This window comes from Macrosteles quadrilineatus, unplaced genomic scaffold, assembly GCF_028750875.1.
Source record: "Macrosteles quadrilineatus isolate MER2022 unplaced genomic scaffold, UCM_ALF_1.0 Scaffold_24__1_contigs__length_1734639, whole genome shotgun sequence".
NCBI lineage: Eukaryota > Metazoa > Arthropoda > Insecta > Hemiptera > Cicadellidae > Macrosteles > Macrosteles quadrilineatus.
The window spans coordinates 297,883-325,076 of NW_026542617.1; the positions used below are offsets into that span (position 1 = coordinate 297,883).

General features: G+C 35.2%; 1 protein-coding gene across 1 annotated transcript in view; it reads left to right on the forward strand.

Annotated features, from left to right (window-relative positions):
• The window catches only part of LOC129005601 (protein Wnt-16-like), a 109,373-nt gene that overhangs the window by 63,713 nt on the left and 18,466 nt on the right, over nucleotides 1-27,194 (forward strand). Inside the window, exons 2-3 of the mRNA XM_054434549.1 lie at nucleotides 21,965-22,251; nucleotides 25,781-25,937. Coding sequence (XP_054290524.1) covers nucleotides 21,965-22,251; nucleotides 25,781-25,937 — 444 coding nt within the window. The remainder of the gene's footprint in view (nucleotides 1-21,964; nucleotides 22,252-25,780; nucleotides 25,938-27,194) is intronic.

A 27,194-nucleotide genomic window follows, 5' to 3' on the forward strand; every position in this document is an offset into this window, starting at 1 on the left:
ACGTATTTCACGCGCATACGACCTTGTCTGCATGTTACGCGCTCACTATTTCGTGCCTTCACATTGCAAATCTGGAGTGAGACAAAGTAATTAGAGCATTGTCTCACTGATGAGCGAATTGGCCACTTTGCTTTCTCAAATCAGTGAGAGAACATGTACATTGTTAGGTAACTGTAGGAAAACAATATTATTTAAATTTGATAATGACGCAATAACTAAATAATTTGTTTGTGTTTACGTCTTGATTTAGAATACGCATTATTCAGCATATAACATACTACGACGACATCAATACAATATTAGGTGGTTGTAGGATACTTAAATTGAGATCGAATAGCTAATTAAAGAGGTTCGGTTTTAACCAGCAAATAGTAATGTTTATAACAAACAAAGGAATTTTGACAAAACAGTATACTTTAATTTGTCAAACCGCTTATATTACTTTTTTATAACTTTATATAACTTTATATATATATAACTTTACTTTATATATATATATAACTTTATATTTGCTTGATTAAAATGGACAACATCCCAATATGAAAACCTGCTCTATATCAGGGACCAGGGTGAAAAGATAAACAGGTTAACGAAAGGGAAGTTCTAAATAAGACACACAAAACTTGGTGTTCATGAAACATTGACCCTGATTTCCATCTTATAAAACACCACGTCCTCTGATCCACCCCTACTGACCTGTTGCCGGCAAATAATTCAAGGTTCACTTGTGAAAATGCAATGAGACGGCCTTAATCGGGTCAACTTAATTAAACTAATATGCTTTTATATTTCTTCATTTTCCAAAATGTTTTCCTATAGGACTTGAGATTGGTTGAGCTTAATTCAACTCCAAGCATGGTTTATGTGTACACATACTAAACAATATACGACAAGTCAATACACTTTTACGAAATTGAATTTGAAATCACTTCGTTTAACAAGTCATCAATTCATTAAGTAAAAACAATTAGATATAGGTTCTAATCCCACCAATCACCAATGAATTTTATCAGGTAGTGATAATGCCCTCCAGGTTTGATCTGAAGTAATGTAAATGGTTCCGGGTAAGAGCCTAGTGTCCTAAAATGTGAGGGCGGGACATAAATAGAATAAATGAGATATCAATGAAATAGTTATTTGTGTAACTAGAGCAACAAAGGACATTTGTGCTCGTGTTACACATGATATTTTTCCTACAGTCACTATAAAGCATATAAATAATTAGTCTTTCAAACACTATACAACACGTTTTTAGGTTAGGTTAAACCCAAGCGTTGACTGGAATGGGAAATAATGAACCAGCTGATTGTAGTCGTAGTATTTTAAGTGTTACTTATTTAAAAGAGTTCAAGTATAAACAGTAGGCCTAATAATCATTAGCATATAGAATAATCAAGTTGATTCTTCTGCAAAATATGCCAATATAGTATATTACGTTACTAGTCCTGAAAATAAGTGTTTACCGGACAAGTGTGGTCGTTCCCGTGCGAGACCATGGTGGAAGTAAATATTTTTTTATTTTTTTTAATCCGCCTAAAAAATGCTTTAAAGGTATTTTCTTGTTTATTAAGATCGTATGAATGTTTTAAAAACGTTTAAAAGAAAAGTCCAGAAAGTTCAGAAATACCGAAACTATAAACACGAAATGACAGGTTAAATCGTAGTTATAATAGTCAATCAGGTGATTATAGTATTATTATCTTTAAGTCATGCCAATCTATTTCCAAGCGTACACGGATTACGTGCATAATAGAACCACGCTGTTTTGTGTTGTTTCGTTGGAATCCTGATGTGCGCCAAAGTATAAACCTCACGACAATAGTTATTCGTGTAACTAATGGGCAAAGGCCTTTTGCAATCGTGTTACACATAATATTTTTCCTACAGTCACTATAAAGCATATAAATAATTAGTCTTTCAAACACTATACAACACGTTTTTAGGTTCAGCTGGCAACACAAAAAGGTGCCCTAGAGAAAGTAGTACCCGGTCCGTATCACTCTGCTATTTTTCCTCGGCAAGAAATGTGTTCTGCGTTTTGAGAATATAGTTCCGTATGTTTTTGTAATTTGAAGTGGTTTCCGCGCCTAAAAAAAATGCTTTAAAGGTATTTTCTTGTTTATTAAGATCGTAGGAATGTTTTAAACACGTTTAAAAGAAAAGTCCAGAAAGTTCAGAAATACCGAAACTATAAACACGAAATGACAGGTTAAATTGTAGTTATAATAGTCAATCAGCTGCTCATAGTATTATTATCTTTAAGTGTTGCCAACCTATTTCCAAGCGTACACGGATTACGTGCATAATAGAACCACGCTGTTTTGTGTTGTTTCGTTGGAATCCTGATGTGCGGCAAAGTATAAACCGGACGACAAAGTATGAACCGTACGGCAAAGTATAAATATGCAGCAATTAGCAGCTTTCTGTACTATAAACAGTACAAGAAAGCCAACTTTGTCGGGTGACTGTAGGGAAATATAATTTTATAATTCGTTAATTATCAATTCAATGATTTTCATATTTCTCACAGTAATTCTTACAGATACTCGAGTATTATTAATCTAAATCATGTTTGATTTAGGAATAATAAAATATTGAAATTGTTTTCTAATTTTATCGTCCAAATTATATTAAGTTCAAAACGTAAACTGTTTTACAATTTTAAGATTCAAAATCCTCACTAAACTAAAATAAAACAATAAAAAGCCTCCACTCCGTCAAAAGTTACACAATTGCTTTTAAAAGCTACAAACTAAGCAATGAGCACTTGGAGAACGAGTGAACAGTTTCTTTAGTTAATTTAAGTTCGAAAGCAACTCCAACCGTGCATAAAATTTGAAGTAATAGAGCAGATTAGAGAAGTTTAATTTCGGCGATCTGGTGCAGACAGGGAGCAAGTTTATCGGGCGTAAAAACTCTTTATATCCAGACCAACTTTTAATGACTTTATTGCAGTCTGTCTGGATACACTTCAACTTTCTACAAGGCACTGTTCTACATTTCTGTTTAGTTATCTCTTTAGCCACTGGTCCCGGACCTTTTTGTTATGAAAATTGGTTGAAACAACGATTTTTAACATGAATCGACACTAAAAATGTTTGGAATAATTTGTAAATGGTTTTAGTTTAATTTAAGGACATGTGGTTCAGTTTACTTGCATACGAGACTGACTGTGCTCAGTACCAAGGCAGCGATGTCGTGGGCTCGAGTCCCGGCTCAGTACCAAGGCAGCGATGTCGTGGTTTGAGTCCCGGCTCAGTACCAAGGCAGCGATGTCGTGGGCTCGAGTCCCAGCTCAGTACCAAGGCAGCGATGTCGTGGGCTCGAGTCCCAGCTCAGTACCAAGGCAGCGATGTCGTGGGCTCGAGTCCCAGCTCAGTACCAAGGCAGCGATGTCGTGGGCTCGAGTCCCAGCTCAGTACCAAGGCAGCGATGTCGTGGGCTCGAGTCCCAGCTCAGTACCAAGGCAGCGATGTCGTGGGCTCGAGTCCCGGCTCAGTACCAAGGCAGCGATGTCGTGGTTTGAGTCCCGGCTCAGTACCAAGGCAGCGATGTCGTGGGCTCGAGTCCCAGCTCAGTACCAAGGCAGCGATGTCGTGGGCTCGAGTCCCAGCTCAGTACCAAGGCAGCGATGTCGTGGGCTCGAGTCCCGGCTCAGTACCAAGGCAGCGATGTCGTGGGCTCGAGTCCCGGCTCAGTACCAAGGCAGCGATGACGTGGGCTCGAGTCCCGGCTCAGTACCAAGGCAGCGATGACGTGGGCTCGAGTCCCGGCTCAGTACCAAGGCAGCGATGTCGTGGTTTGAGTCCCGGCTCAGTACCAAGGCAGCGATGTCGTGGTTTGAGTCCCAGCTCAGTACCAAGGCAGCGATGTCGTGGGCTCGAGTCCCGGCTCAGTACCAAGGCAGCGATGTCGTGGTTTGAGTCCCGGCTCAGCACCAAGGCAGCGATGTCGTGGGCTCGAGTCAATCCAACTAGTACCAACTAGTATCCAAGATGAGTTTTGTCTCGAAATACAAATGTGAAACTTTTTCAATTAACTGCAAGTTAGTGTACCATCGACTTGTTCGTCAAGTGCCAAGAGTCCATTAATATCCATCTCCAACGACTGCTTTCTCACTTCGCCATGGTCCATTCATCCATTCACAATCATTAATCCTAGTTAATGATCAAAACGGATATGAGGCCGTTTTACGCACAGAATTAACATTTATTTTTGATGCCACGCACTTCGGTCTTGGCCCTCGTGTTCACACGTATAGTCCATATTATGATTTAGGAATTCGTAACGGTTCTAATTTATATTTATTTTAAAACTGTCAAACCCTGAGAAATTGTCACGGGTTTTTAGAAGAAATTTGTTTTGTACATATATTTTTTTAAATTCCTGGCCTTGTTACTAATATGAACATAAGATTTTACATAACAAATATTCAGTTTTATTTAGAAACAAAAATTAATTTAGGACCAGTATTTGGGAAGAGGTGATAAAATTGTATTCGTAAATTTAATTCTAGCAGTACAAAGACACGAGTACGTGGCTGGAGCAAAGAGGATTACATTAATTCGTTGTCCAATCGGGAAAATCTAGTGAACCAATAGTCAAAGTTCAACTTCTATGTATCTTTACAAAAATGGGTGTGCATGTGATTATAAAACAAATCGTATGATCAATGGTGAACCAAACCTAATAATCAGGTAATTTACTCAAATGAAGTATACTGTTTAGGATAAAATAATAAAATAATAGAAATAAAATATATGACATAACTTATACCAAGAAACTCAAAGTCTTTAGAAAAAAATCACAACATGCAATTTTGTGGAACAGAATTATGGAAATGTTATTAGGCCTACTCTGTGTAATACGGGACTGTGCATTTTCTCTGTTAACTAAAATGACTATGTCCAAACACATATTTAAAAACCTAAACGGCTATAAACCAAATTACATCGAATTTACCAAATATTACTTTCTACTGGATTGGAATCTGGAAGAGGGGTAGGTGACATGTCGGAGCCTCAACTATTTCAATTAATTGAGCCTCAGAACCATACGATTTATCGGACATTCGGACCAACTTAATTGGACATGGCAACAAACTCACAATCAACTCATTCATAGATTCCATCTCTTCAACAAACTCATCACAAACATCGTGATTGGCAATTTTTGTAACTGTTAAAGTATCTATGAGTCAATTTCCGAGTAATTTTCCCAAATCAAAATACCTGTAACAAGGATTGTTTTGTTTAAAATCTTAGTATTTTAAATATTGGACAGAATTTTGATTGCCTGAATAACATAGCCGAGTGTTTTCAAATCTGAAGGTAGCTGGTCCAATCCCACGCTGGTTTGACGTAATTCGTCATTGGACTATAAATCTCAACGAGATATATCGACAAGAATATGGCTTGCACCTTCCATTACAAAAGACGAGAACATATAATGTCTTAAACACACAAGGATTTACACTAATATATATTTATGGTACATAATACTCCCTATCACCCTCTTACATCATGTGCATGAAAGGATATTTTTACATAATATTGTTAAAGAAAAGGTTAACATAAGTACAAATAATTTCCTTTACAGTACTAAGAGTATAGTAATTTCAACTTTCAGTAAAAGTTCATAACGATTATGTTGTTAGTAATTAGTAATTTTAGTTTATCCAGCTGATAGTGGTGGCCTCTTTAAACTTGACATTTGCCTATAAATAATAATATAAATATAAAAAAGTAATAGTATATTACTTTACTAGTCCTGAAAATAGATGTTTGCTGGACGAGTGTGGTCGTTCCCGTGCGAGACGAAGTCGAGTGTGGGATTACCATACGAGTCCGGTACACACATTTTGGACGAGTTACGTACGATAGTTTACGCCATACTAATAAATCTGTACAAATCCTTATATATTTCCACCAACTAAAGGACTAAAAATCACTAGTCATAACCTCTATCGTACGTCACTCGTCCAAAACACATTTTGGACGAGTGACGTACGATATTTTACGCCATACTACTCTAAGCTAACTTAACAATAAAAAATCTGTACAAATGCCTATGTATTCCCACTAACTAAAGGACTTAACAATCACTACTCATAACTAGAGGTTATGTTTTTGTTTATAAGCATTCATTGCCAAATATAATATAATCAGCTGATTAGTGTCCGGTAAATACTCAATACAGTACAGTAGTACGTAATGAAACCCCATTTGATTAAGCTGGCGGCAAACAGCTGTTTTCTGTACTAAATCCTTGTTTGAAAATTTTGTTAAACAGTGTAGTGTGGCGTAAAATAAAATACAACCAAAAACCAAATTCTATCAAACGAAACTAAAAATAAGTAAGACCTTCATATTCTCCTTTTGTATTTTGTAAAGAATATATAGCAACTTTAGCCTAGCCACCTATGACTTTAATAAAACTACCTATTTAGTGGAAAACCAGTATTTTGAAATTCAATTTTGAGGTTATTTTCTAATATTATGTATTGAAAATGAACTAGTTTTAGTTTGTTTCTACAGGTATATTGTCTGCACACGTTTAATGAGTTTTATACATTAATTTCTTTATGACTAGCTAATTAGGTAAAATATTACACTTCAAAACAAGTTAAGAAAATATTTTCAGACAACGCAATTGTTCGTTGATTTGGCTAGTTCTTGTAAGTTCAGCGAGTAACAGAAGTATATACAGGCAAGATTCGCTTCTGAATTCTATTGATTTAATTTAAACTATTAGTTCTTACATGTTCAAAACTATAACTAACACATTTGGTTCCTTGGATGAATTTTCATGAGACATTTGTACTGATAAAGTATACATTCTGATGTCCGATTTCCGATTCAATGGGTGGTGTGAATAAAAACTAGTATTTGCTTAAACTAAGCTGATTTCAAGTATATTCTAAGTTCTAGGTGAATAAAAATAGTCAGAATATACTACCCCTAGTAAATTCTAAGATCACCAAATGACTAGAATATTCTAACCTTTGTAGGTGAATAAACGCTAGTTTTTACTAGCCAAGGTTAGTATATTCTTAAAGATTTTTAAGCTAGGGGTAGGCAGGCTAGCTTTCTAATGACGGAGGCCAAAGTTGGGTTGTCATTCAGTCTTGGCTATGTTTATGATAGAAAAACGCACTGTGATAGCCGTGAGTTAGATGTAGATATGTAAAGCAGCTTATGCGTTTTACTAGTGAAAACATGGATTTTACAACAAGTGAATTTTTAAAACTGCTGTAGCAGTACTAAACGTTGAAGTTCCGCAAGTGATCTTTGGTTTCATCTGTTTTATATTCGTTTTTCTTTTGTTTTCCTCATTTAACATTTTTCTTTGAGCCCCTCCAATTCACCAGTGAAGGAAACAGAAGGTCCTTAGAGTGGGTCTCCTTCATTTTGTGCGTGTCTCTTAATGCCCACTGAAATGGAACCGGTAACTTTACTAAACACGTCTTTTCTTCCTGATTCATATCTAGAAATTCATTTTCCCAGTCTTTCGGCTTGATGGCTTTGTTTCCCGTAGCTTTCATATCCGTCTTCTTTTTCAAACAGTTTTAATATTATTTATGAGTTTTTTTCACTTGTGCTAGTAATAACCTTTCCTAATACATTGCAAAACTTGTTTGTTAATAAGGACAAGGCTTTAGTTTTTGTTTGCATTTTGTATTTATCCAAGACAATATATAACTATTTTTTAACGATTTTTACCAACAATGCCCGATCAACGTTAGTACATGGAGGGTAATATTCACTTGCAGACAGATTAAGCTAGACTGAGGTATTCCTGTGTAGTGTGTGAAAACAAAGGGCACCAGGGCGGGTGATATGTTCAGAATTGAAAGTTTGTATTTTGTTTAGTATTTTCTAGGCCTAGTTTACTCTAACCTGTTAGAATATACTAGGATTCGCCAAATGACCCAAGTATATTCTAACTAGTTTTAGCAAATTCTTATTCACCTAGTTTTGAGAATTAGCTAAAACTAGTTAGAAAATACTAATGAGAATATACTAGTTTTATTCACTCCACTGAATGTTCAGCTGCGCAACAGGTTCTACTACTGCATTGGGTGGTGTGAATAAAAACTAGTATTTGCTTAAACTAAGCTGATTTCAAGTATATTCTAAGTTCTAGGTGAATAAAAATAGTCAGAATATACTACCCCTAGTAAATTCTAAGATCACCAAATGACTAGAATATTCTAACCTTTGTAGGTGAATAAACGCTAGTTTTTACTAGCCAAGGTTAGTATATTCTTAAAGATTTTTAAGCTAGGGGTAGGCAGGCTAGCTTTCTAGTGACGGAGGCTAAAGTAGGGTTTTCATTCAGTCATATGGCTATGTTTATGATAGAAAAACGCACTGTGATAGCCGTGAGTTAGATGTAGATATGTAAAGCAGCTTATGCGTTTTACTAGTGAAAACATGGATTTTACAAGTGAATTTTTAAAACTGCTGTAGCAGTACTAAACGTTGAAGTTCCGCAAGTGATCTTTGGTTTCATCTGTTTTATATTCGTTTTTCTTTTGTTTTACTCATTTAATATTTTTCTTTAAACCCCTCCAATTCACCAGTGAAGGAAACAGAAGGTCCTTAGAGTGGGTCTCCTTCATTTTCTGCGTGTCTTTTAATGCCCACTGAAATGGAACCGGTAACTTTACTAAACACGTCTTTTCTTCCTGATTCATATCTAGAAATTAATTTTCCTAGTCTTTCGGCTTGATGGCTTTGTTTCCCGTAGCTTTCATATCCGTCTTCTTTTTCAAACAGTTTTTTATCAGTCAGTCAGTTCAGACAGTCAGTCAAACAGTTATTTATGAGTTTTTTTTTACTTGTGCCTCAGTATTAACCTTTCCTACTACATTGCAAAACTTTTTTGTTAATAAGGACAAGGCTTTAGTTTTTGTTTGAATTTTTTATTTATCCAAGACATAACAATTTTTTTAAGATTTTTACCAGCAATGCCCGATCAACGTTAGTACATGGAGGGTAATCTTCACTTGCAGACAGATTAAGCTATAGACTGAGGTATTCCTGTGTAGTGTCATAGATTAAATTAAAATAATGGTAGTGTGTAGAAACAAAGGGCACCAAGGCGGGTGATATGTTCAGAATTGAAAGTTTGTAATTTGTTTAGTATTTTCTAGGCCTAATTTACTCTAACCTGTTAGAATGTACTAGGATTCGCCAAATGACCCAAGTATATTCTAACTAGTTTTAGCAAATTCTTATTCACCTCGTTTTGAGAATTAGCTAAATAGTCCAGTCGGCAAAAAAAAAAGAGGTGTTAGATGGAAAAAGGTCGGAAGTTAATGAAACTTGGGGATGTTGTTCAGGGATGATAAATCAACATTTTCCCAAGTTTTGGACCTCGAGAACCCTGTGGAAAAAAGGGGGTGGGGGAAAAACATCAAAATTTTAGACAATTTTTTTCTTTTATCTCAATAACTTTTTTCTCTTACTTCCTACCGAAAAAGCATACCTTACACTTTTGCAGACCGTTAAATTTCCTACAATTCTATATTTCAAACATGTTTGTACGATAATTTGTTACCGAGCAATAGTATTTTAATTTTAATGTATTTTTTAAAAACCCACCAAAATATGCAAAAAAGCAGAATTCTAACTTATTTTTTCTATTTCACACAAATTATCACAAAATGTTGTAGTAATTATGGTTCCTAGTTATAAGAACCATCTCTGGATACCCCCCATATCCCACTTACCCCTGACTCACCTGACTAAGGTGGCTTCCTACACCCCCCCCCCTTGGTTCCACACTACCACAATATTACATTATCTTCTACGTATTATAGAATATTTTACAATTGTAATTGATTAGTATGCATGTATACATACTATCACCATCACATCCATCAGTCTGCAAGGTCGTTAGATGTTTCTTTTCTGTCTTCACTCATTTTTGCCTTATATACTTTGCCGTGTTGTCGCACTGCCGCGCTGTGTAGCTTACAGTTATATATTAGTTTTAGTCCTCCATTAATTACGTTACATTTCTTGTTCACAAGAAATGTAGGAATGAAGAGTGTGTACATCCCTTGCGCATTCCTTCCTCGGTAAAGATTGATATAGGGAAGGGGTCGAGTTTAAACTTAAATAGCTTATTATTCCTCAGATCCTTTTGCGATACAGACACACTGGAAAAGAGTAAGAGGATCGACAGTGAGTTTTTTTGCCAGCAATTTCAAAGAGCATGGAACGGAAGTGAGATTCACGACCTTATCATTCTGTTTAAGTTTAAATTCCATAACATTTTCACTCACCATTTTCTGAACATCACCATTTTCTTCATGTATGATATCCCTATCTCCCGTGCTAAGTGACAGTTAACTTCGTCATGACCAATAATTCATGTGCTCAAATAAATCTCCTGGATGTGAGGGAATTGGGGATGTTGTTAACTATGCGAGCAGTTTATCAAAGCCCATGTTGTCTCTCACTACATGGGTTGGTCTCATGTCTAAATGCTGCTCAGATGTCTCTGAGCGAACTTCAGCGAACAATTCTACTTGGTCACAAATGCGTTGAAGACATAGCGTGCCCAATGTACATGGGCTTATCCCAACTCCGCGCGGTGGTCAGAAATATGTCAAACCCGACTGTCCGACTCTGCGTGGTGGTCAATTTTGGCCTGGAGCTGTGAGTTTGTATTTGAAGTTTGAAATTGTTATAAATGTACATAATTTAGTACTGTAAGAAACCACATTTACTAATAAAATAAAGTTAATTAGTAAAAAATAGAATACTTATGTTTCATTTGAATTTACCTATCATTAACTTAGCCTAACCAAACCTAACCTGTCACATGAACAAAGTAGCTATGGACATTTAAAAGTGTAACATTACTTGGGGACACACGGTATGTATATAGAATATTTTACATTAAACACATCATATCTCACACGAAATTACGTTAGACTAAAAGTGACCACCGCGCGGAGTTGGACTGGACCCTTCGCGGGCCATAAAACTTTTCCTCGGCTTAAATTTGACCACCGCGCAGAGTTGGGCTTTCCCCATGTACATATGGAAATCACAGAACGCTTACTCCGCGTCCACGAATGAGTCCTCCATAGCTCTTCATAGCCCGCGTGAAGAGCATTTCTGGTAGGCTACCAACCAAACGAGACTAAAACTAATATATAACTGTAAGCTACACAGCGCGGCAGTGCGACAACACGGCAGAGTATATAAGGCAAAAATGAGTGAAGACAGAAAAGAAACATCTAACGACCTTGCAGACTGATGGATGTGATGGTGATAGTATGTATACATGCATACTAATCAATTACAATTGTAAAATATTCTATAATACGTAGAAGATAATGTAATATTGTGGTAGTGTGGAACCAAGGGGGGGGGTGTAGGAAGCCACCTTAGTCAGGTGAGTCAGGGGTAAGTGGGATATGGGGGGTATCCAGAGATGGTTCTTATAACTAGGAACCATAATTACTACAACATTTTGTGATAATTTGTGTGAAATAGAAAAAATAAGTTAGAATTCTGCTTTTTTGCATATTTTGGTGGGTTTTTAAAAAATACATTAAAATTAAAATACTATTGCTCGGTAACAAATTATCGTACAAACATGTTTGAAATATAGAATTGTAGGAAATTTAATGCTCTACAAAAGTGTAAGGTATGCTTTTTCGGTAGGAAGTAAGAGAAAAAAGTTATTGAGATAAAAGAAAAAAATTGTCGAAAATGTTGAAGTTTTTCCCCCACCCTCTTTTTTCCACAGGGTCCTCGAGGTCCAAAACTTGGGAAAATGTTGATTTATCATCCCTGAACAACATCCCCAAGTTTCATTGACTTCCGACCTTTTTCCATCTAAAACTACCTGCTGACTGGACTAAAAACTAGTTGGAATATACTAATAAGAATATACTAGTTTTATTCACTCCACTGATTATATGGCACTTCGGGTGATCACATTTGCGGGATACTACGACCACTGTCGCCCGATTTTTGAAGAACAGCAAGTACTAACTGTGTTCAGCCAGTATGTGTACAACATCCTTGGTCTCCTAAAGGACAAGGAAACTGACTTTGACAGAAGGAGAGACCAGCATACTTATGAGACACGAAATGCAGTAGACTTGGATATGTCCCGATGTCGTCTAAGCAGATCTCTGAAAGGGGATTGCCCAACTCCGCGCAGTGGTCAAATTTAATCCGAGGAAAAGTTTTTTGGCCCCCGAAGGGTTCAGCCCAACTCCGCGCGGTGGTCACTTTTAGAGTCAAGTCAAACTCCGCGCGGTGGCCACTCCTAATATCTACGGTAGTTGTTTTGGCAAAGTTTTTACCAAAACAAAGGCTACAGCACATTTGCATGGACGTGAGTTGAAGTTTCTAAAAATTTTGCTGATTTTATTACAATAATACCCCCGCCGCAGCAAAACTGCAGACTAAGCGAACTTCTAATTGCCTGATTGCATTACCAGTAAAATATCTCTTTCGAAATATACTATTTATTCCCTATTTAAATAGCATTAGTTTAATGAGTACACATAGGTTTGCTGCAAGAGGCAGGGTAGTAAGTGTCTTTGTAAAATGTCAATAGTTAAGTGTAAAATAAATGCATTTCCAAATTTAGCCAAAATACACTCCTTTTACAGGAAATTACAACAATTTACTTATTCTCCGTAAGAATAACATGGGAATTATAAAATTAAAATTTGTTGGCATTTTTTCTGTAACAATTATGGCGCATTATAACACTTCGATATACTAAATTATTTGTCTTTAGGCTCTACAAATTGCTTTCAAAAGAAATTGAAAAAAATTATGCTTTTAGGGTCAAAGTTGGGAAAACTCGATTTTTTCACCATAAACCCCAGTTTTCATGGTCCGATCGTGCTGGTTTGTGAACTCGTTCGAATAAATGTAGGTTTAACGTTCATACCAAATTTTTTTGCTCGAATTATCGTGCTAACGGATATATATATATATCAAACATACTGTATATATAAATTCGAACGGATGGTGTTTTCGGCCTTTGGGACATAAAAACGAAAAATTAAATCAGTGGGTCCAGGTCTTACCATAAGTCCATAATACTTCTTGGATCCTACGGTAACAACCTATTCCCTATATGGGAAATTCGCTAAAACGTTGGTCTGGGTCTGGCTTCAATGAAAATCCTCTTCATCGACGTTAAATTCACCATTTAATAAGACGTAAAAGAAATATTTTAGCTTATTATACAAGTAAAATTATAGATTCACAACTGGAGGTGAAACTTAAAAACCACTACTATGTAAGAAGTTCAAAAAGTCCGTGCGAAGAGTGTATACGTATGAAAGTTTATGAAATTCTCAGTTCACGATTATTTTTAATAATACATTTCATTAACGATTTCATGAGCTTTACGTTACTATTGTGTGCTGCGATCACGGATTTTACCTTATTATGCAGCAATATACTGCAAATTTGCTGTAACCTCTTTTTTTGTAAAAAAAAGTTTGCTCTGCATCTAAAAGTGGCTACAATGGACTTGAATGAATAATAAAACTTAATAATCTCTTCCAATAACATTTAACAAAGGAAACTATTAAAAATTCTTTTTGTAATCAAATTTAAGGTATAAGTTTGTTTTTGAAGTTTGCCAATAATGTGATTTAGTTTTTCTGGAAAATTAATAAGATATTACTTTCCGGTACTGTGATTTTTAATTATTTACGATTGTAAAATGTTTTACTAAGGTTAATATTGCTTCGAATTTTAAAGCTTATAATTATTGTTTAACTATATTAATTTAAATTTATTATGGTTTGAAATAAGTGTAACTTTTGTAAATTTTTAAATATTTTACTTATACAATTGTAGTAGGCTAATAATTTGTATTTTAATTTTAGTCCAGATATTTAAATGGAATGGTGTTTTGTTGTTGTTCGTTTTGTAAATAATATACACGATGTTTATGTTAACGATGATTAATTTGATGTAAATCTGTGTTATATGATTCTTATTAATGTTTGATAAAAACCACCAATTTTGGCTCACTTGTCCTGGAATTTTTAACATTTTGTACGTAGAGTAATTAAATATAAAGTCAATTTTGAAGTCTAAAGTTTTATTAAAATCCCTATACTGCTTTAAGTATTGATATAATTTTGTATTGCAAGTCATAAAAAACATAGACGTTTGTCGGCCATTTTTTCCAATTTGAGGAGTGTAGCTCACTGTTGTATGACTCAGAGATTACAGCTAATTTGTTATAGCAATCTGCGGTTGTATACAAAACTAATATTTTTGAACTTGGTACTAAAGTTCAGAGAGCTCATAAGCCCAGTAATAATATGAATGATTGACTATTGTAGAATTTGGAACGTATAAATTCACAGTCACTCTTTCTCACGGACTTTTTAAAACTTCTTTATATTAGTGGTTTTTAAGCTTCATCTCCTGTTTTAGGTATATCTTATCCCTTTTCCTTTCCTATAAATGAAAAACATAACATAAAGTATAACACAATTTCAAAGTTCAAACACCAACTCTCAGCCGTCAGGCTTTGAAAGCCAAAATTGACCACTGCGCGGAGTTGGACATGTGATGTGCCGCGAGGGATCCGAAGTGACCACTGCGCGGAGTTGGACATGTGATGTGCCGCGAGGGATCCGAAGTGATCACTGCGCGGAGTTGGACATGTGATGTGCCGCGAGGGATCCGAAGTGACCACTGCGCGGAGTTGGACATGTGATGTGCCGCGAGGGATCCGAAGTGATCACTGCGCGGAGTTGGACAGTCGGTTTTGACAGATTTCTGACCACTGCACGGAGTTGGGATAAGCCCCTCTGAAATGCTTCCCACGGTACGCTATCAGGGTTTTTACCACACTTCCTTAAACTGTAAAAGACTTGAAGGTTAAGACTTTCAAAAAGACCCTTCCTCAAAGCACTGGTGAAAAGGCCGTTGTACTCGTTGGCCGAGCTAGAAGAGCCACTCTTTCGTGCATGGATCTTTAAATGGGAATATTTCAATAAGTAAAAAAAATCCACGAAGTAAGTTTTGTTTGCTGACTAAAAACAGGACGCCTTGCATGAAATGATAACACAATTATTTTAAAAACGTATAACCATACAATTAGCCTCTATACGTCATTCATTGACATCTTTAATCCCTTCAGTTACGTTTATATAATTGGACTTTATAGTATAGAGATCGCATTTTTTAAGTTTATAATCCCGAAACCACCAAACCGGATTTGCCTTGGGGGCCCTACATTTTCTCCCAAGTTAATTACTTGGACAAAATAAAAAACACTATTTATGTATTATTAGGATTAAGACTGTATTTTCCATCTTAGTTTATAGGATGACACGCGAACATTTAGTTTTAAACATTATGTTGTTTTATTTTTTCAGGTTCTGTATTGTGCATTGTCTTGTAATATAATGTATTTACCGTTAGAAAATCAATATTCATATTATTATTACATTATATTCCGAAGATACACTCAAAGGTTTTGCCGATTCGTACAAGTTTCTAAATCACATTTTTTGATTGCTCGTGCATTTCCCCGCCCCTGCTGATTTCAACCCCTAATTTCTGATCCTGAGTCAGGCATAATCTAATTCAATAGCGGATCGTTTTCAAAAAATATATCGTTGTATGGTCGATAGAGTCTCTTTGCCCAGATATCGAATCGTTTACAGGGAATTGGCCAAAGCTCTGCTCTAATCCCATTCCCGATAATAGCCTTAGAGCCAAATACTAATTTTCGTTTGAAAAGAATCGCATTCGACTCGGGAAAACGGCTGAAATAGTGGAAAATTTGACGATTTTATATCGGACATTAATTTTATTCGTGGCCCTTTTCAGTATTGGCGTTTTCATCAGTGGCTATTATTTTTAATTCAAAGATTTAGTTAATTCATAATTTCTGTTAATCTATGTTATAGGATCTGCGATGAATTTTGTAATTTAAAGTGTTCGAATCTCAAATCAAATACTCCTTTGTAGTTAACATATTTACATACATGGCTTGCGTCACAATTTATAAATAAAATACATAATAAGCAATGACATCTAAAATACTACTATCATAAAAACGTTTGTGATACAAGCAAATATTTCCTGTCGTGGCTTAGAATAGTTAAAGACAACCCTATTAAGGCGAATCTCCTGTATTAATCATCCAGTATTCATCATATAAAAGTTTAACACGAAAAATCCTCTCTAAATTCTTTTATAAAAGTTCTAAAGATGTCCTTAGAAAATTCAGCACTCTGTTTAGATTTGAGTTACCATTAAAATTTGCATTTTAAATCACGTTTTTTTATTTAAATCTCTCATAAAGATAATGCAAGTCTGTTCGAAGCAGGACTTAAAGTTAGGAGCTTACCATCATATTATTAGAGCTCTTCTAGTGGGATTACATCGTGCAAGCAGAATGTGAATCATGACTTAGGCCTAACTGTTGAGTCATTCGAGAGAATAATTACTTTGTTTACATTCATAATTATTATATCATTATGGTGTGTTCTACTTATACGATAACAAGAACTAGGTTAGGTACGAAAATATCATAAAATATTGCCACGGACCAGTCATCCGGCCCGGGTAAATACCCAGTAGGCAGGTATTTAAAAATGGGTATTTACCCAAGCTATATCCTGGGTAAATAACCAAAAGTGAGGGTATTCATACAAGTATAAAACGTTAGCAGTGATGTAAATTTGTGATTAGCATGGATTTGTGATGTAAAAATTAGTAAAAAATATGGCGATTTATTGTTTAGAGGGTATACTTTGTCTAATATGGTGATTTAAAAACTCGAGAAACTCGTGAAGAATACCTATACGGTAAAAATTTTGTATTTTTGATTTTAAAGGGGGGATTTAAGATTTTAACCGTCAGTTATATAGATTTTTTGGAGGACCAATATAAAAATTATAAATTTTAGTGTAAAATTATAGACATTATATGGTTTTAGAAAATGTTTATGTTTACAAAAGAGTAGATAGGCTACTTATGTATAGTATCCTAATCCTAAAAACAAAATACTAATTATATTATATTTTTATTAACTTACTCGCACGCGATACATTTTTTTAGAAAGTAAATTAATTACTTGAATGAAGTATTATAAAGGTGAAATAAAGTTGAAAGTCAAATACAAGAATATAATTTTGGCCACGCTTAGTAATTCTGTATGTCTAATTCAGAAATATTTTCTTGAATGCTTAGACCACGTATATGAATAACATTGTTACTATTAGCAACACGTACATTATTATTGTCAACAGTTTTACTAAACGGGTTTGTACTCATTATTCAAATTGACGCAAGGGCTTTTAGTTTCAAATACTGTATGGATGTTCCTTTAGAATTATTAAACATGTTTAGTTAAAAATAAACTTATTCTATAAACCTTCAGTTATAAATAAACATATATGGAGAAAGATCTGGTAGTTTACTGTATATATTTTAGGATTTTGTGTACATTATCAAAATGTAATGATAATTTACACATAATTTGCATTAAATGTGTTAAATTCCTTATAATTTAATCAACCGAAGTAAAATATGCATTAGAAACACATTCCAGAGCTATCTAACGCGGAAATACTAAATTAAAACTCGTTTGTAGCGTGTAGTTGAATAATCACAAATACTCGGGTATTTACCTGCAGTTATAAATATCCGGGTACCTTATACCTCTATCATGGAGCGTATAAAACTCTATTTTGTTGTAATTGTGTTGTTAATAGGTCATTGGTCGGTAATCGGTGTAAGATTAGAATGTGTCTTGCTGACGCGATGCTGATGTAAGCCACACCACATCTGTCTAGCAGCCAGACATCTATCTAGACATCTATGTGGCGCCCCATGTTTTGCTGATACCAACAAGATTACGTACACACGAAGAGGTAATGACGCAGTTCCATTGATAATGGAAATTATTTTCCTGTCATACAACACTCTTAGGCCTATTTTATACTCTACTTCACATTCGGCTCTGTGAGTGCATAGATAGACCATGCGGCGGGCGGGCGGGACTAGATGCACGCAACGACGGCGCACCTACGAGCCGTAGAAACGTGTGGCGTTATGATATAGATATAGTTTGACAACTTGTGTTTTTGGCATATACCTGTGCCCGAATTTAAATTTGTTATATCTCAGTTGTTAAGGTCGTACAAAAAAGTGCAAAAATAGTATAAAATTATAATATAGTTCATATGGTAAAATAATATATAACTTCTTGGGCTATAGGCAATACCCATACCCCGACTTGAAATTTGTTATATAAGTATCAGTTCGTATGGTGGTACAAAATCTTTTTGGAGGCGCGAACCTGTACAGAGACAGTACGAGATTGTGATTTAGATTATTATCTAATATTGTATATATAGATCGTGTTTTGGCGTAGACCTGTACCTTGACATAACATTTTTGGCCCTAGAGTCTTAATTTAAATCGTACCAAAATGTTAGCGTTTCTGTGTACTACAAAAATAATACAGTACTATGATATGACATAGAATGTTCTAGTATTTGGGCACTCAGGTTTTGGCGTAAATTGGTCTGCAACCCGACTTGAAATTGGTAATATCTCAGATGTTCAGGTGGTACAACATGTTCTTTTGGTGGTACAAAAATAATACAAAATGATATGATTTGGTTGTATGTATTTGGTTTAATATACAACTTGTGTTTTGACGAAGACCTGTACCCTGAGTTTTGATTTTCGTATAAATATTTTGGGGAAGGGGTAAATGTATGTTTGATGATACAAAAAAGTACAAAATTATGATATGGTTTAAAGTTTGAAAATGAAATGTCGGGGTACATATAGCACTATTGCCCAACCTTTGTTCTCATAGCGTCAGGAAATTTGAGAGAAACCCCTTAAATCAAAGAGTTCATAAAAAGGAATACGTCCGCTGTCGGTAGGTTACCGATCATGTCTAAGCAGGCACGCTTTGGATTATTATTGTGTTCATATTCAAAGTACAACTAATTAAATTAACTAGTTAACTAGCTAATTCTATACAGCCAGGTGCTACTCACCAAGTTTCATTAAATAAGTTCATTAATTAAGTAAGTTCATTAGTTTCATTAGCGGTTATCACATGTGCTTCACACGCACAAGGTCCCTGGTTCGATCCCGGGCGGAAAGAAAGAATTTTGCCAAAAAAATCAATGAATTCTTAAATATTCTCGTATTATGATTACAAACAAAGTTCGAATAAATACTTCATTTTATATTTTTACAAATTTGTATGAATGGTCTCAAAATTAATCTTTTAAGAATCTAAAAGATATAGAAACAAGCTGTAGCAACCTTATGACGGACACATCTTAATTAATTATATTGTCCAGTGGCGATGATCCCGGGGTCAAATCTCAACAATCATGAATTGCTTTTAGATGGGTTTCATGAATCAGTTTTTGTTTCGTAAATAAATTAATTAATTGTATTAATTAATTAGATACTTGATAATGCTGCGACCTACTAGAACTAGACCTAGCCCCGAAGTTATATGTAAAACGGGTTCGGTCTATAGCCTTCGCCCTAGGACGTAAAGGTAGTACTTAATAAAAAATATAAAAATTACAACTTTCAAAAGTACAGATTATGTAGTTGGATTCGCTATTAAATAACTGCACAAGCTTACACAATTTGTGACTATTATAGCTTGTGCTGCATAATATAGCTAAATTATTGACACAAAACGTCAAAACTAGAAATGTATAGCCACAGTCACTGCACTAATTACTATTATTGATGCGATGGTCGGGTCATTGCTGGATAATCCATAAATAATGGGATTTAAACAGAGAACTAATAAACACGTGTACGTTCATTAACAGAGTATTTGCACTCACACTATTATTATACGTATTCAACTCATTGCCATGGTTACTATGTTACATTGAATACCAATCTGTTCAATCATTCAAGCTATTTTTATTATTGTTTTTTGACGTTTTCTTTTAAAACAAATTTATATTTTATAGACGAATCGTGTACTCATAATATAGGTAATTATAAAAAAAGAGTAAGACATGGTTGAGAAATCGATAACACTTTTGATTATTCTGATAACTAGCAGTGGCAAGGTTATACAGGGTGAATAAAAAGTCAAGACCAAACCCCCCCCTCTAATATTTTTCCAAGTAAATATACAGAGATATCCGTTTGGTAGTCGTGCAATCTTAGCAAGAAGTTTTATTTTATGATTTTGAAATTTTTGAGTTGCCCCCCAAATCCCACCTTTTGGGGGGACACTAAAAAATTTCAAAATCATAAAATGAAACTTCCCGCTAAGATTGCACGACTACCAAACGGATATCTCTGTATATTTACTTGGAAAAATATTAGAAAGGGGGGGAGGGGGTCTTGACTTTTTATTCACCCTGTATACATCGATGGTGGCAACTAGTAGGGAGTGGTACGATAGTGTGATGTGGGCCTTCAAATGTAATAATCTACATGCACAAACAAATGATTAAACACTTCAAAAAAGTATCTCGAATAGAATAACCAACAACAGCTCCTTCAATAATGTGACGCAATTTAACGTAGGCAAACCACGGTAACAAGCGTTGTCGGTAATGAAGGAACTCAAGTCGTATATTTATTTGAAAATTAAATAATAGCCTACCGGTATCTTATTTTTATATTTGGTTTATTGTTTACTGTTATCTGTTATTGTTTGTTGTTTTGTGGTTGTTTTGTTAACTGTTGAATTACAGTACAGCATTTAAAATAAGCGTAGGCCTACACACTGCTATGAAATATTTATTATAGGCCTATCTTACTTAAGTTTTTGTACTGAACCACATTTAGAATCAGTCTTAATAAAACAAACATCTTAAAGCAAAAATAACTAATTTGGAAAGCTCCTATTACGAAGATATCTTAATATATTAGTTTTACATGTAAATCATCCCCTTTCCTATTTTTACTATTCAATGAAGTTATAAAGTCATCTCTTCGAAGGTTAACACCTCATGATCCTTCAATCTCGACTACCAAACATTTTCAACAACTCGCGATATTTAAGGCCAGTGAAACACTTACCGACAAAATCACCGGACGCCGGATCCGGCGAACGTTGAGATACACAGGAAGGTATGGGGAATGACGCATTGTTCCGGTTCGGCGAAACAGCCGGTCCGGGGGGAAAATGCTCCGGCAAAGCCTACGGATATTCCCTACTTCGCCGGACAGCCGGACCTGCCCTGCCCCAATCCTCAGTCATCCTGGTTCAACCGAAAATTTTTATGGGTGGTGGTTGTGTTGTACTTTATTTTAGCGCAGTGTACAAGTGGTTATTTAGTTTTTATCTTTTATAAGTCAATTTAGTTTTATATTCCATCATGAGTAGATATGGATTTATTAATAGGTTTAGTTCATGAACAAAACCAGAAATCTAGGATAGATCTCTGGAAATTTACAAGGACAAGAACAAAACCAGGGACAGCTGTGTGGCGCTCAATCCAGCCTTTTTCATTCCTTTCGTCATTCCTGAGCTGTAGAAATAGAGGATAAAATGCTCTATGAAGTTGCTCCAGAATGGGATGAACCCATTACTCGGTGTTTCCTCTTTCTTCTGTGGTGGAGCAACCACAGTACCACGGCCAATTTCTTAGGTGTTGACAGCACCATTTCAAAGAAATAACTGATGATTCAGAGTTCATTACACAGTATTTATTGTCGCCGGCTCGGGGCAAATAGTTTTCGCCCTGACAGTGTGTTCTCACATTCAACCTTTGGCGTTTGCGCCGGAACCGGCTTCCGACAAGTGTTGCCTGGCCTAACATGCTAGTAACTGGGTGGGATCGTGGAACAACGTGCCCGCTTCGGCATCATTGAAGATGTTTTGTAGTGAAATAACATGAAGCGTGAAACCAGAGGACCTAAAGCTATAAAATGAGTGGTTATTTTAGTTGCTCAGTACATTGTAATGTTTGTTACAGGTACCTAGGTGTAGTGGGTGTAGGACCACCCATGCAGCAGAGTCCTGGAGTGGTGGTGGAGGGGGAGGATCCAGAGCTAGCGGAGGCTAGAGCTGTATGTGGCTCACTACCAGGACTGGTGGCTCAGCAGATTGAGGTGTGCATGGCTCACCCTGGCACCATACGCAGTGTCAGCGATGGTGCACGCCGTGGTATAGAGGAGTGCCAATTCCAGTTTCGCAACGAGAGATGGAACTGTACGACCAATCCTGAGGAACAAAGTGTTTTCGGATACATTCTCGACAGAGGTATGAATACTTCTAACAATAGTTGAAATATACTGAAATAAGTTTGTCACCCAAGCTAGCTACTCTGAATACTTTGTTCTTGAAATGACCAAATCTTAACAAAGCTTGAAGCTTTGAAATGGAAGGAACTAGACATACCATTTTCCATGCTAAAGTTCTTGACAGTTTTAGATTTAAATTTAATGGAATGAAATTGAGTCAACAACATCTTGTGGTGGTGTAAATTAGTATCTCAATCAATTTCAAATAAACTAAGTATTTAATCAAGCAAAACTAAAAATACAAGTCATTGTAAACTGTAGCATCCTTTACGTCAATGAACTATCTCAGGAACTATGAGACAGAATATGGTTTTGACAGCAGCGCCATTGAATTAATTAGTAATCCCATTTATTATTTATAATTTATTTATTCATTTATTTATTTTATTATTATTAATTTATTATTATTTACTAGCTGTCGCTATTTTCTATCCATAATGAACCAATCAAAGAGGGCACTGGTGTCTAGAATTTCATTTTCTACCTCTTTTTGTTAATGAGATTGTTGAAGTGGGATAAAAGGTGCTATAGATCTATAAGAAGTTGTCCTGTCATTTTGGCTTACTTAAAAAGTTTGCATATTCGACAGAAATCAGTGTTGTTTATCAGCGCAACCTGTTAGTGGCTCAATTCAACTTTACATGGGGATGGAATGTCTACGTAGTTCTGTACTTAGTGAGTGGCTCATTACACTGGTTTGGTTAAAACTTTACATGGGGATGGAATGTCTACGTAGTTCTGTACTTAGTGAGTGGCTCATTACACTGGTTTGGTTAAAACTTTACATGGGGATGGAATGTGTACGTAGTTCTGTACTTAGTGAGTGGCTCATTACACTGGTTTGGTTAAAACTTTACATGGGGATGGAATGTGTACGTAGTTCTGTACTTAGTGAGTGGCTCATTACACTGGTTTAGTTAAAACTTTACATGGGGATGGAATGTGTACGTAGTTCTGTACTTAGTGAGTGGCTCATTACACTGGTTTGGTTAAAACTTTACATGGGGATGGAATGTCTACGTAGTTCTGTACTTAGTGAGTGGCTCATTACACTGGTTTGGTTAAAACTTTACATGGGGATGGAATGTGTTCGTAGTTCTGTACTTAGTGAGTGGCTCATTACACTGGTTTGGTTAAAACTTTACATGGGGATGGAATGTGTACGTAGTTCTGTACTTAGTGAGTGGCTCATTACACTGGTTTGGTTAAAACTTTACATGGGGATGGAATGTCTACGTAGTTCTGTACTTAGTGAGTGGCTCATTACACTGGTTTGGTTAAAACTTTACATGGGGATGGAATGTGTACGTAGTTCTGTACTTAGTGAGTGGCTCATTACACTGGTTTGGTTAAAACTTTACATGGGGATGGAATGTGTACGTAGTTCTGTACTTAGTGAGTGGCTCATTACACTGGTTTGGTTAAAACTTTACATGGGGATGGAATGTGTACGTAGTTCTGTACTTAGTGAGTGGCTCATTACACTGGTTTAGTTAAAACTTTACATGGGGATGGAATGTGTACGTAGTTCTGTACTTAGTGAGTGGCTCATTACACTGGTTTGGTTAAAACTTTACATGGGGATGGAATGTCTACGTAGTTCTGTACTTAGTGAGTGGCTCATTACACTGGTTTGGTTAAAACTTTACATGGGGATGGAATGTGTTCGTAGTTCTGTACTTAGTGAGTGGCTCATTACACTATTTAATTTTTAATACAAAAATTTGCTACATCTGATTGATATTCTACTTCAGTATCCAAAAGTCAATGCTTAAACTCTATGATTAGTATTACAATGTTCTTACCAATTCTATCAATCATATAATTTTAACAAGTGCTCGGCTCAACTAAAATGTTTGAATCACTTCATTTAGTATACGGTAATTTTTAAACTTTATCTTGTGTTGTAAATGTTTTAGGAATTAATAATTTTAGCAATTTTCCCGTAGGTCTCATAGTAAGCCCTAGACCCAGGACTGATTTACTTTTTCATTTTGATGTCCCCAGAGGCCAAAAATACTACCGTTTGCACAATAACTCGAGTAAAAAAATTTGATAAAATTTGGAACAAAAGTTTAAACCTACAACATACAACTATTTAAACAAGTTGGCTAACCAACATTATCAAACTATGGGAACAGGGTTTCATAGAGGAAAAACCGGATATTCCCTCTTTTGACCCCCCAGACATACGGGGTGGCTGAAAATTAACTTGTTAACTATTTGAGATAGGTACTTATAATCGGTTTGCTGCAACCTTCTTAGATATGAGGGGCTACAATAATGATAAATAATTTTGTAAATTTTGCCCTTGGGAGTTGTAAGGGAGGGGGGGGGGGTTAGCTCATAATTTTCAAATGGGAAGAATAGTCGACTTTGGTAGCATTTACCAGGTCTTGATGAAACTAAACAATTGACATAAAGAAAACAAAAATCAAACCACTAATAACAAAATTGTGCCCTAAAACGATTCAAATCCAACTACAGTAGAGTCCCGCAAACTCGGCGTAATGTGGACTGGAAGGGTGCAGAGTTTGTGAAATGCCAGGTTATCGGGAACTAGGGTTAAAAATAAGGACAATAAAATTTAAAAGCTTTTTAACCTTCCTTTTTTTATATTACAAGTCAGTATTAAGTCATCATATATAGTACAAAAAATCCTTGGTATGAGTTGTGAATGATTTTACTTGAGCTGGCTTGAGTCCATGTTTAACTTGAACTCAAAATATTAATAATTTTCTGAGCCAGGTGATGGCCGAGTTATCCATACTGCCGGGTTATCGAGTTCTGAGTTTGCGGGACTCTACTGTAACAATAATAATTTTGCAATTTCTTTCTAAACTATTTTGTTGAATTTAAAACAACATAATAAACAAAATAATTTAGTATTTTGAAGCGTTGTTTGTTGTACGCCTAATGGTTATGAAGAAAATTCCAAAAAACTGTAAATTTGGAATTTTAATGTTGTCATGGGGGCAAATCAACAGTTGTAGTTTGCTTGTTTAAGAAAATATTTTATCAAATTTGGCAAAATTGTTTGTTTCACACTAAGCTTAATAGCATTTAATACATTAATTAGCTTAATACATTTAAATAAATAAAAAATCACTTTAATCTCTTCACTGTACCGTACCAGCAAACCTAAGTATTCATGAAAATCAATGTTTTTTAAATAGAAAATTTGGAAATTTTGGTACAAACCCAACCAGGTGAATATAAATTCTCTAAGTCTGATGCAGGTTTGCTGCCTACTATTGCATGTGATCAAATCAAATCAAATCAAAATCATGTTTATTTCAGGAAGTAGAATACATTGTTACAATACTTTGTCAGTAAAAATGGTATACTTATGTTATAGTTACCTATGTAGGTCTAATAATATAATGAAATAGTCATTAAATATGAAATGCCCCTCTCATAGGCTACTGCCCATGTGTGAAAGATTTCCGCTATCAGGAAATGTTTATGTGTGATGTTTATGGGTGCAGGCAGTAAGGAGACTGCATTTATCTACGCTGTGACCAGTGCTGGGGTAGTGCACGCTGTCACACAAGCCTGCAGTTCTGGCAACTTGACAGAGTGTAGTTGTGATGCTGGCAAGCAGGGACAGACCACTCCAGAAGGCTGGAAATGGGGGGGTTGCAGGTCAGTGTAATGCAAAATCATAATTCAAATTATAGAAAATTGATGACTTAAGTAGTTTAGTTAACTTTCGGAAATATTAATTTCATCCTAAATGCCAGTATTAAATTCTTTTAGTAAGTTTTGCAGGGTTATGGAAAACAACTTATTGTTAATAATTTAATTAATAATTTAATTATTTTTCTAGTGGTAATAATGAAACTCTTGGTCCTAGGCAGGGCAAGGTAGCTGCATGGTTTGGTTATGAGCAGATAAAGTGCTTGCCTATAGTGATCAAAAGATTGTCAGTTCCAAAAATAATTGTTGTGTACATTTTTATTTCTCCCGCAATACGCAAATAATGAGGCGTAGGTAATTTCTAACTAATGTACCTATAACTTAATTGTCTTGTATAGTACTATACTATAACCAATACCATTTTGACAAAACCATAAAAAGTTTTGACATGAGCAAAAATACAATTTAAAATATAAAAAATTACTGTATCAACAAAACATATTCTACCGTGAGGTAATGGGTTAATTCGTGAAATGTAACAAAGCTAGTGTAGTTGTAGTGGATTCGGTTAAGTGTACATCAATAAAGCAATTTCGTTGATTGAGTGACAAGGTAGGCCTAATGTTACGGATTAATTGACAGCATTGAAATAATTGATAACCAGAAAGACAGACTGATATGCAGTAGATTGATTTGTAACCTCAGTACCATCGACTAATTAGATTGTCTCTCTATAAACTAAATTTGTCACTAAAAGTTGTTTTTTGAAAAAAATTATTCGACCTACATCAAACCGTAAACAAAGTATTTGTTTGTAAATATATTTATATACAATTTGTACTTTAATACAGAGTTGATGATTAACACATTTTTAATATCATTATAACATCCTTGTAGAAGCAAACCAGATTCAAAATAAGATTTCTAGTTTCTTTATTGCATGATTTTTACAGGTTGAAAACCACTCCTAAGAGAAAGAAAATAATTAGGATTCTTTGTTTGTTAAATTATATAAAGCTTCCCATAAAAAAATAAATTTGGTAGATTTTGTTAGAACATAATACAATATCCATTAAAATAATAAATAAAACATAATAAACATACAACAACCCATATTACAATATACATTTATTATTTTTATACCCGCTATGCAATGTTGCATTTTGCATTCCTCAAAACAAATTGGCGTAATGTAATAGCAAGCTGGACTTATGGCTGGATTGCAAACTCACTTGAAAAAAGGGACACATCAAGATCAAAGGA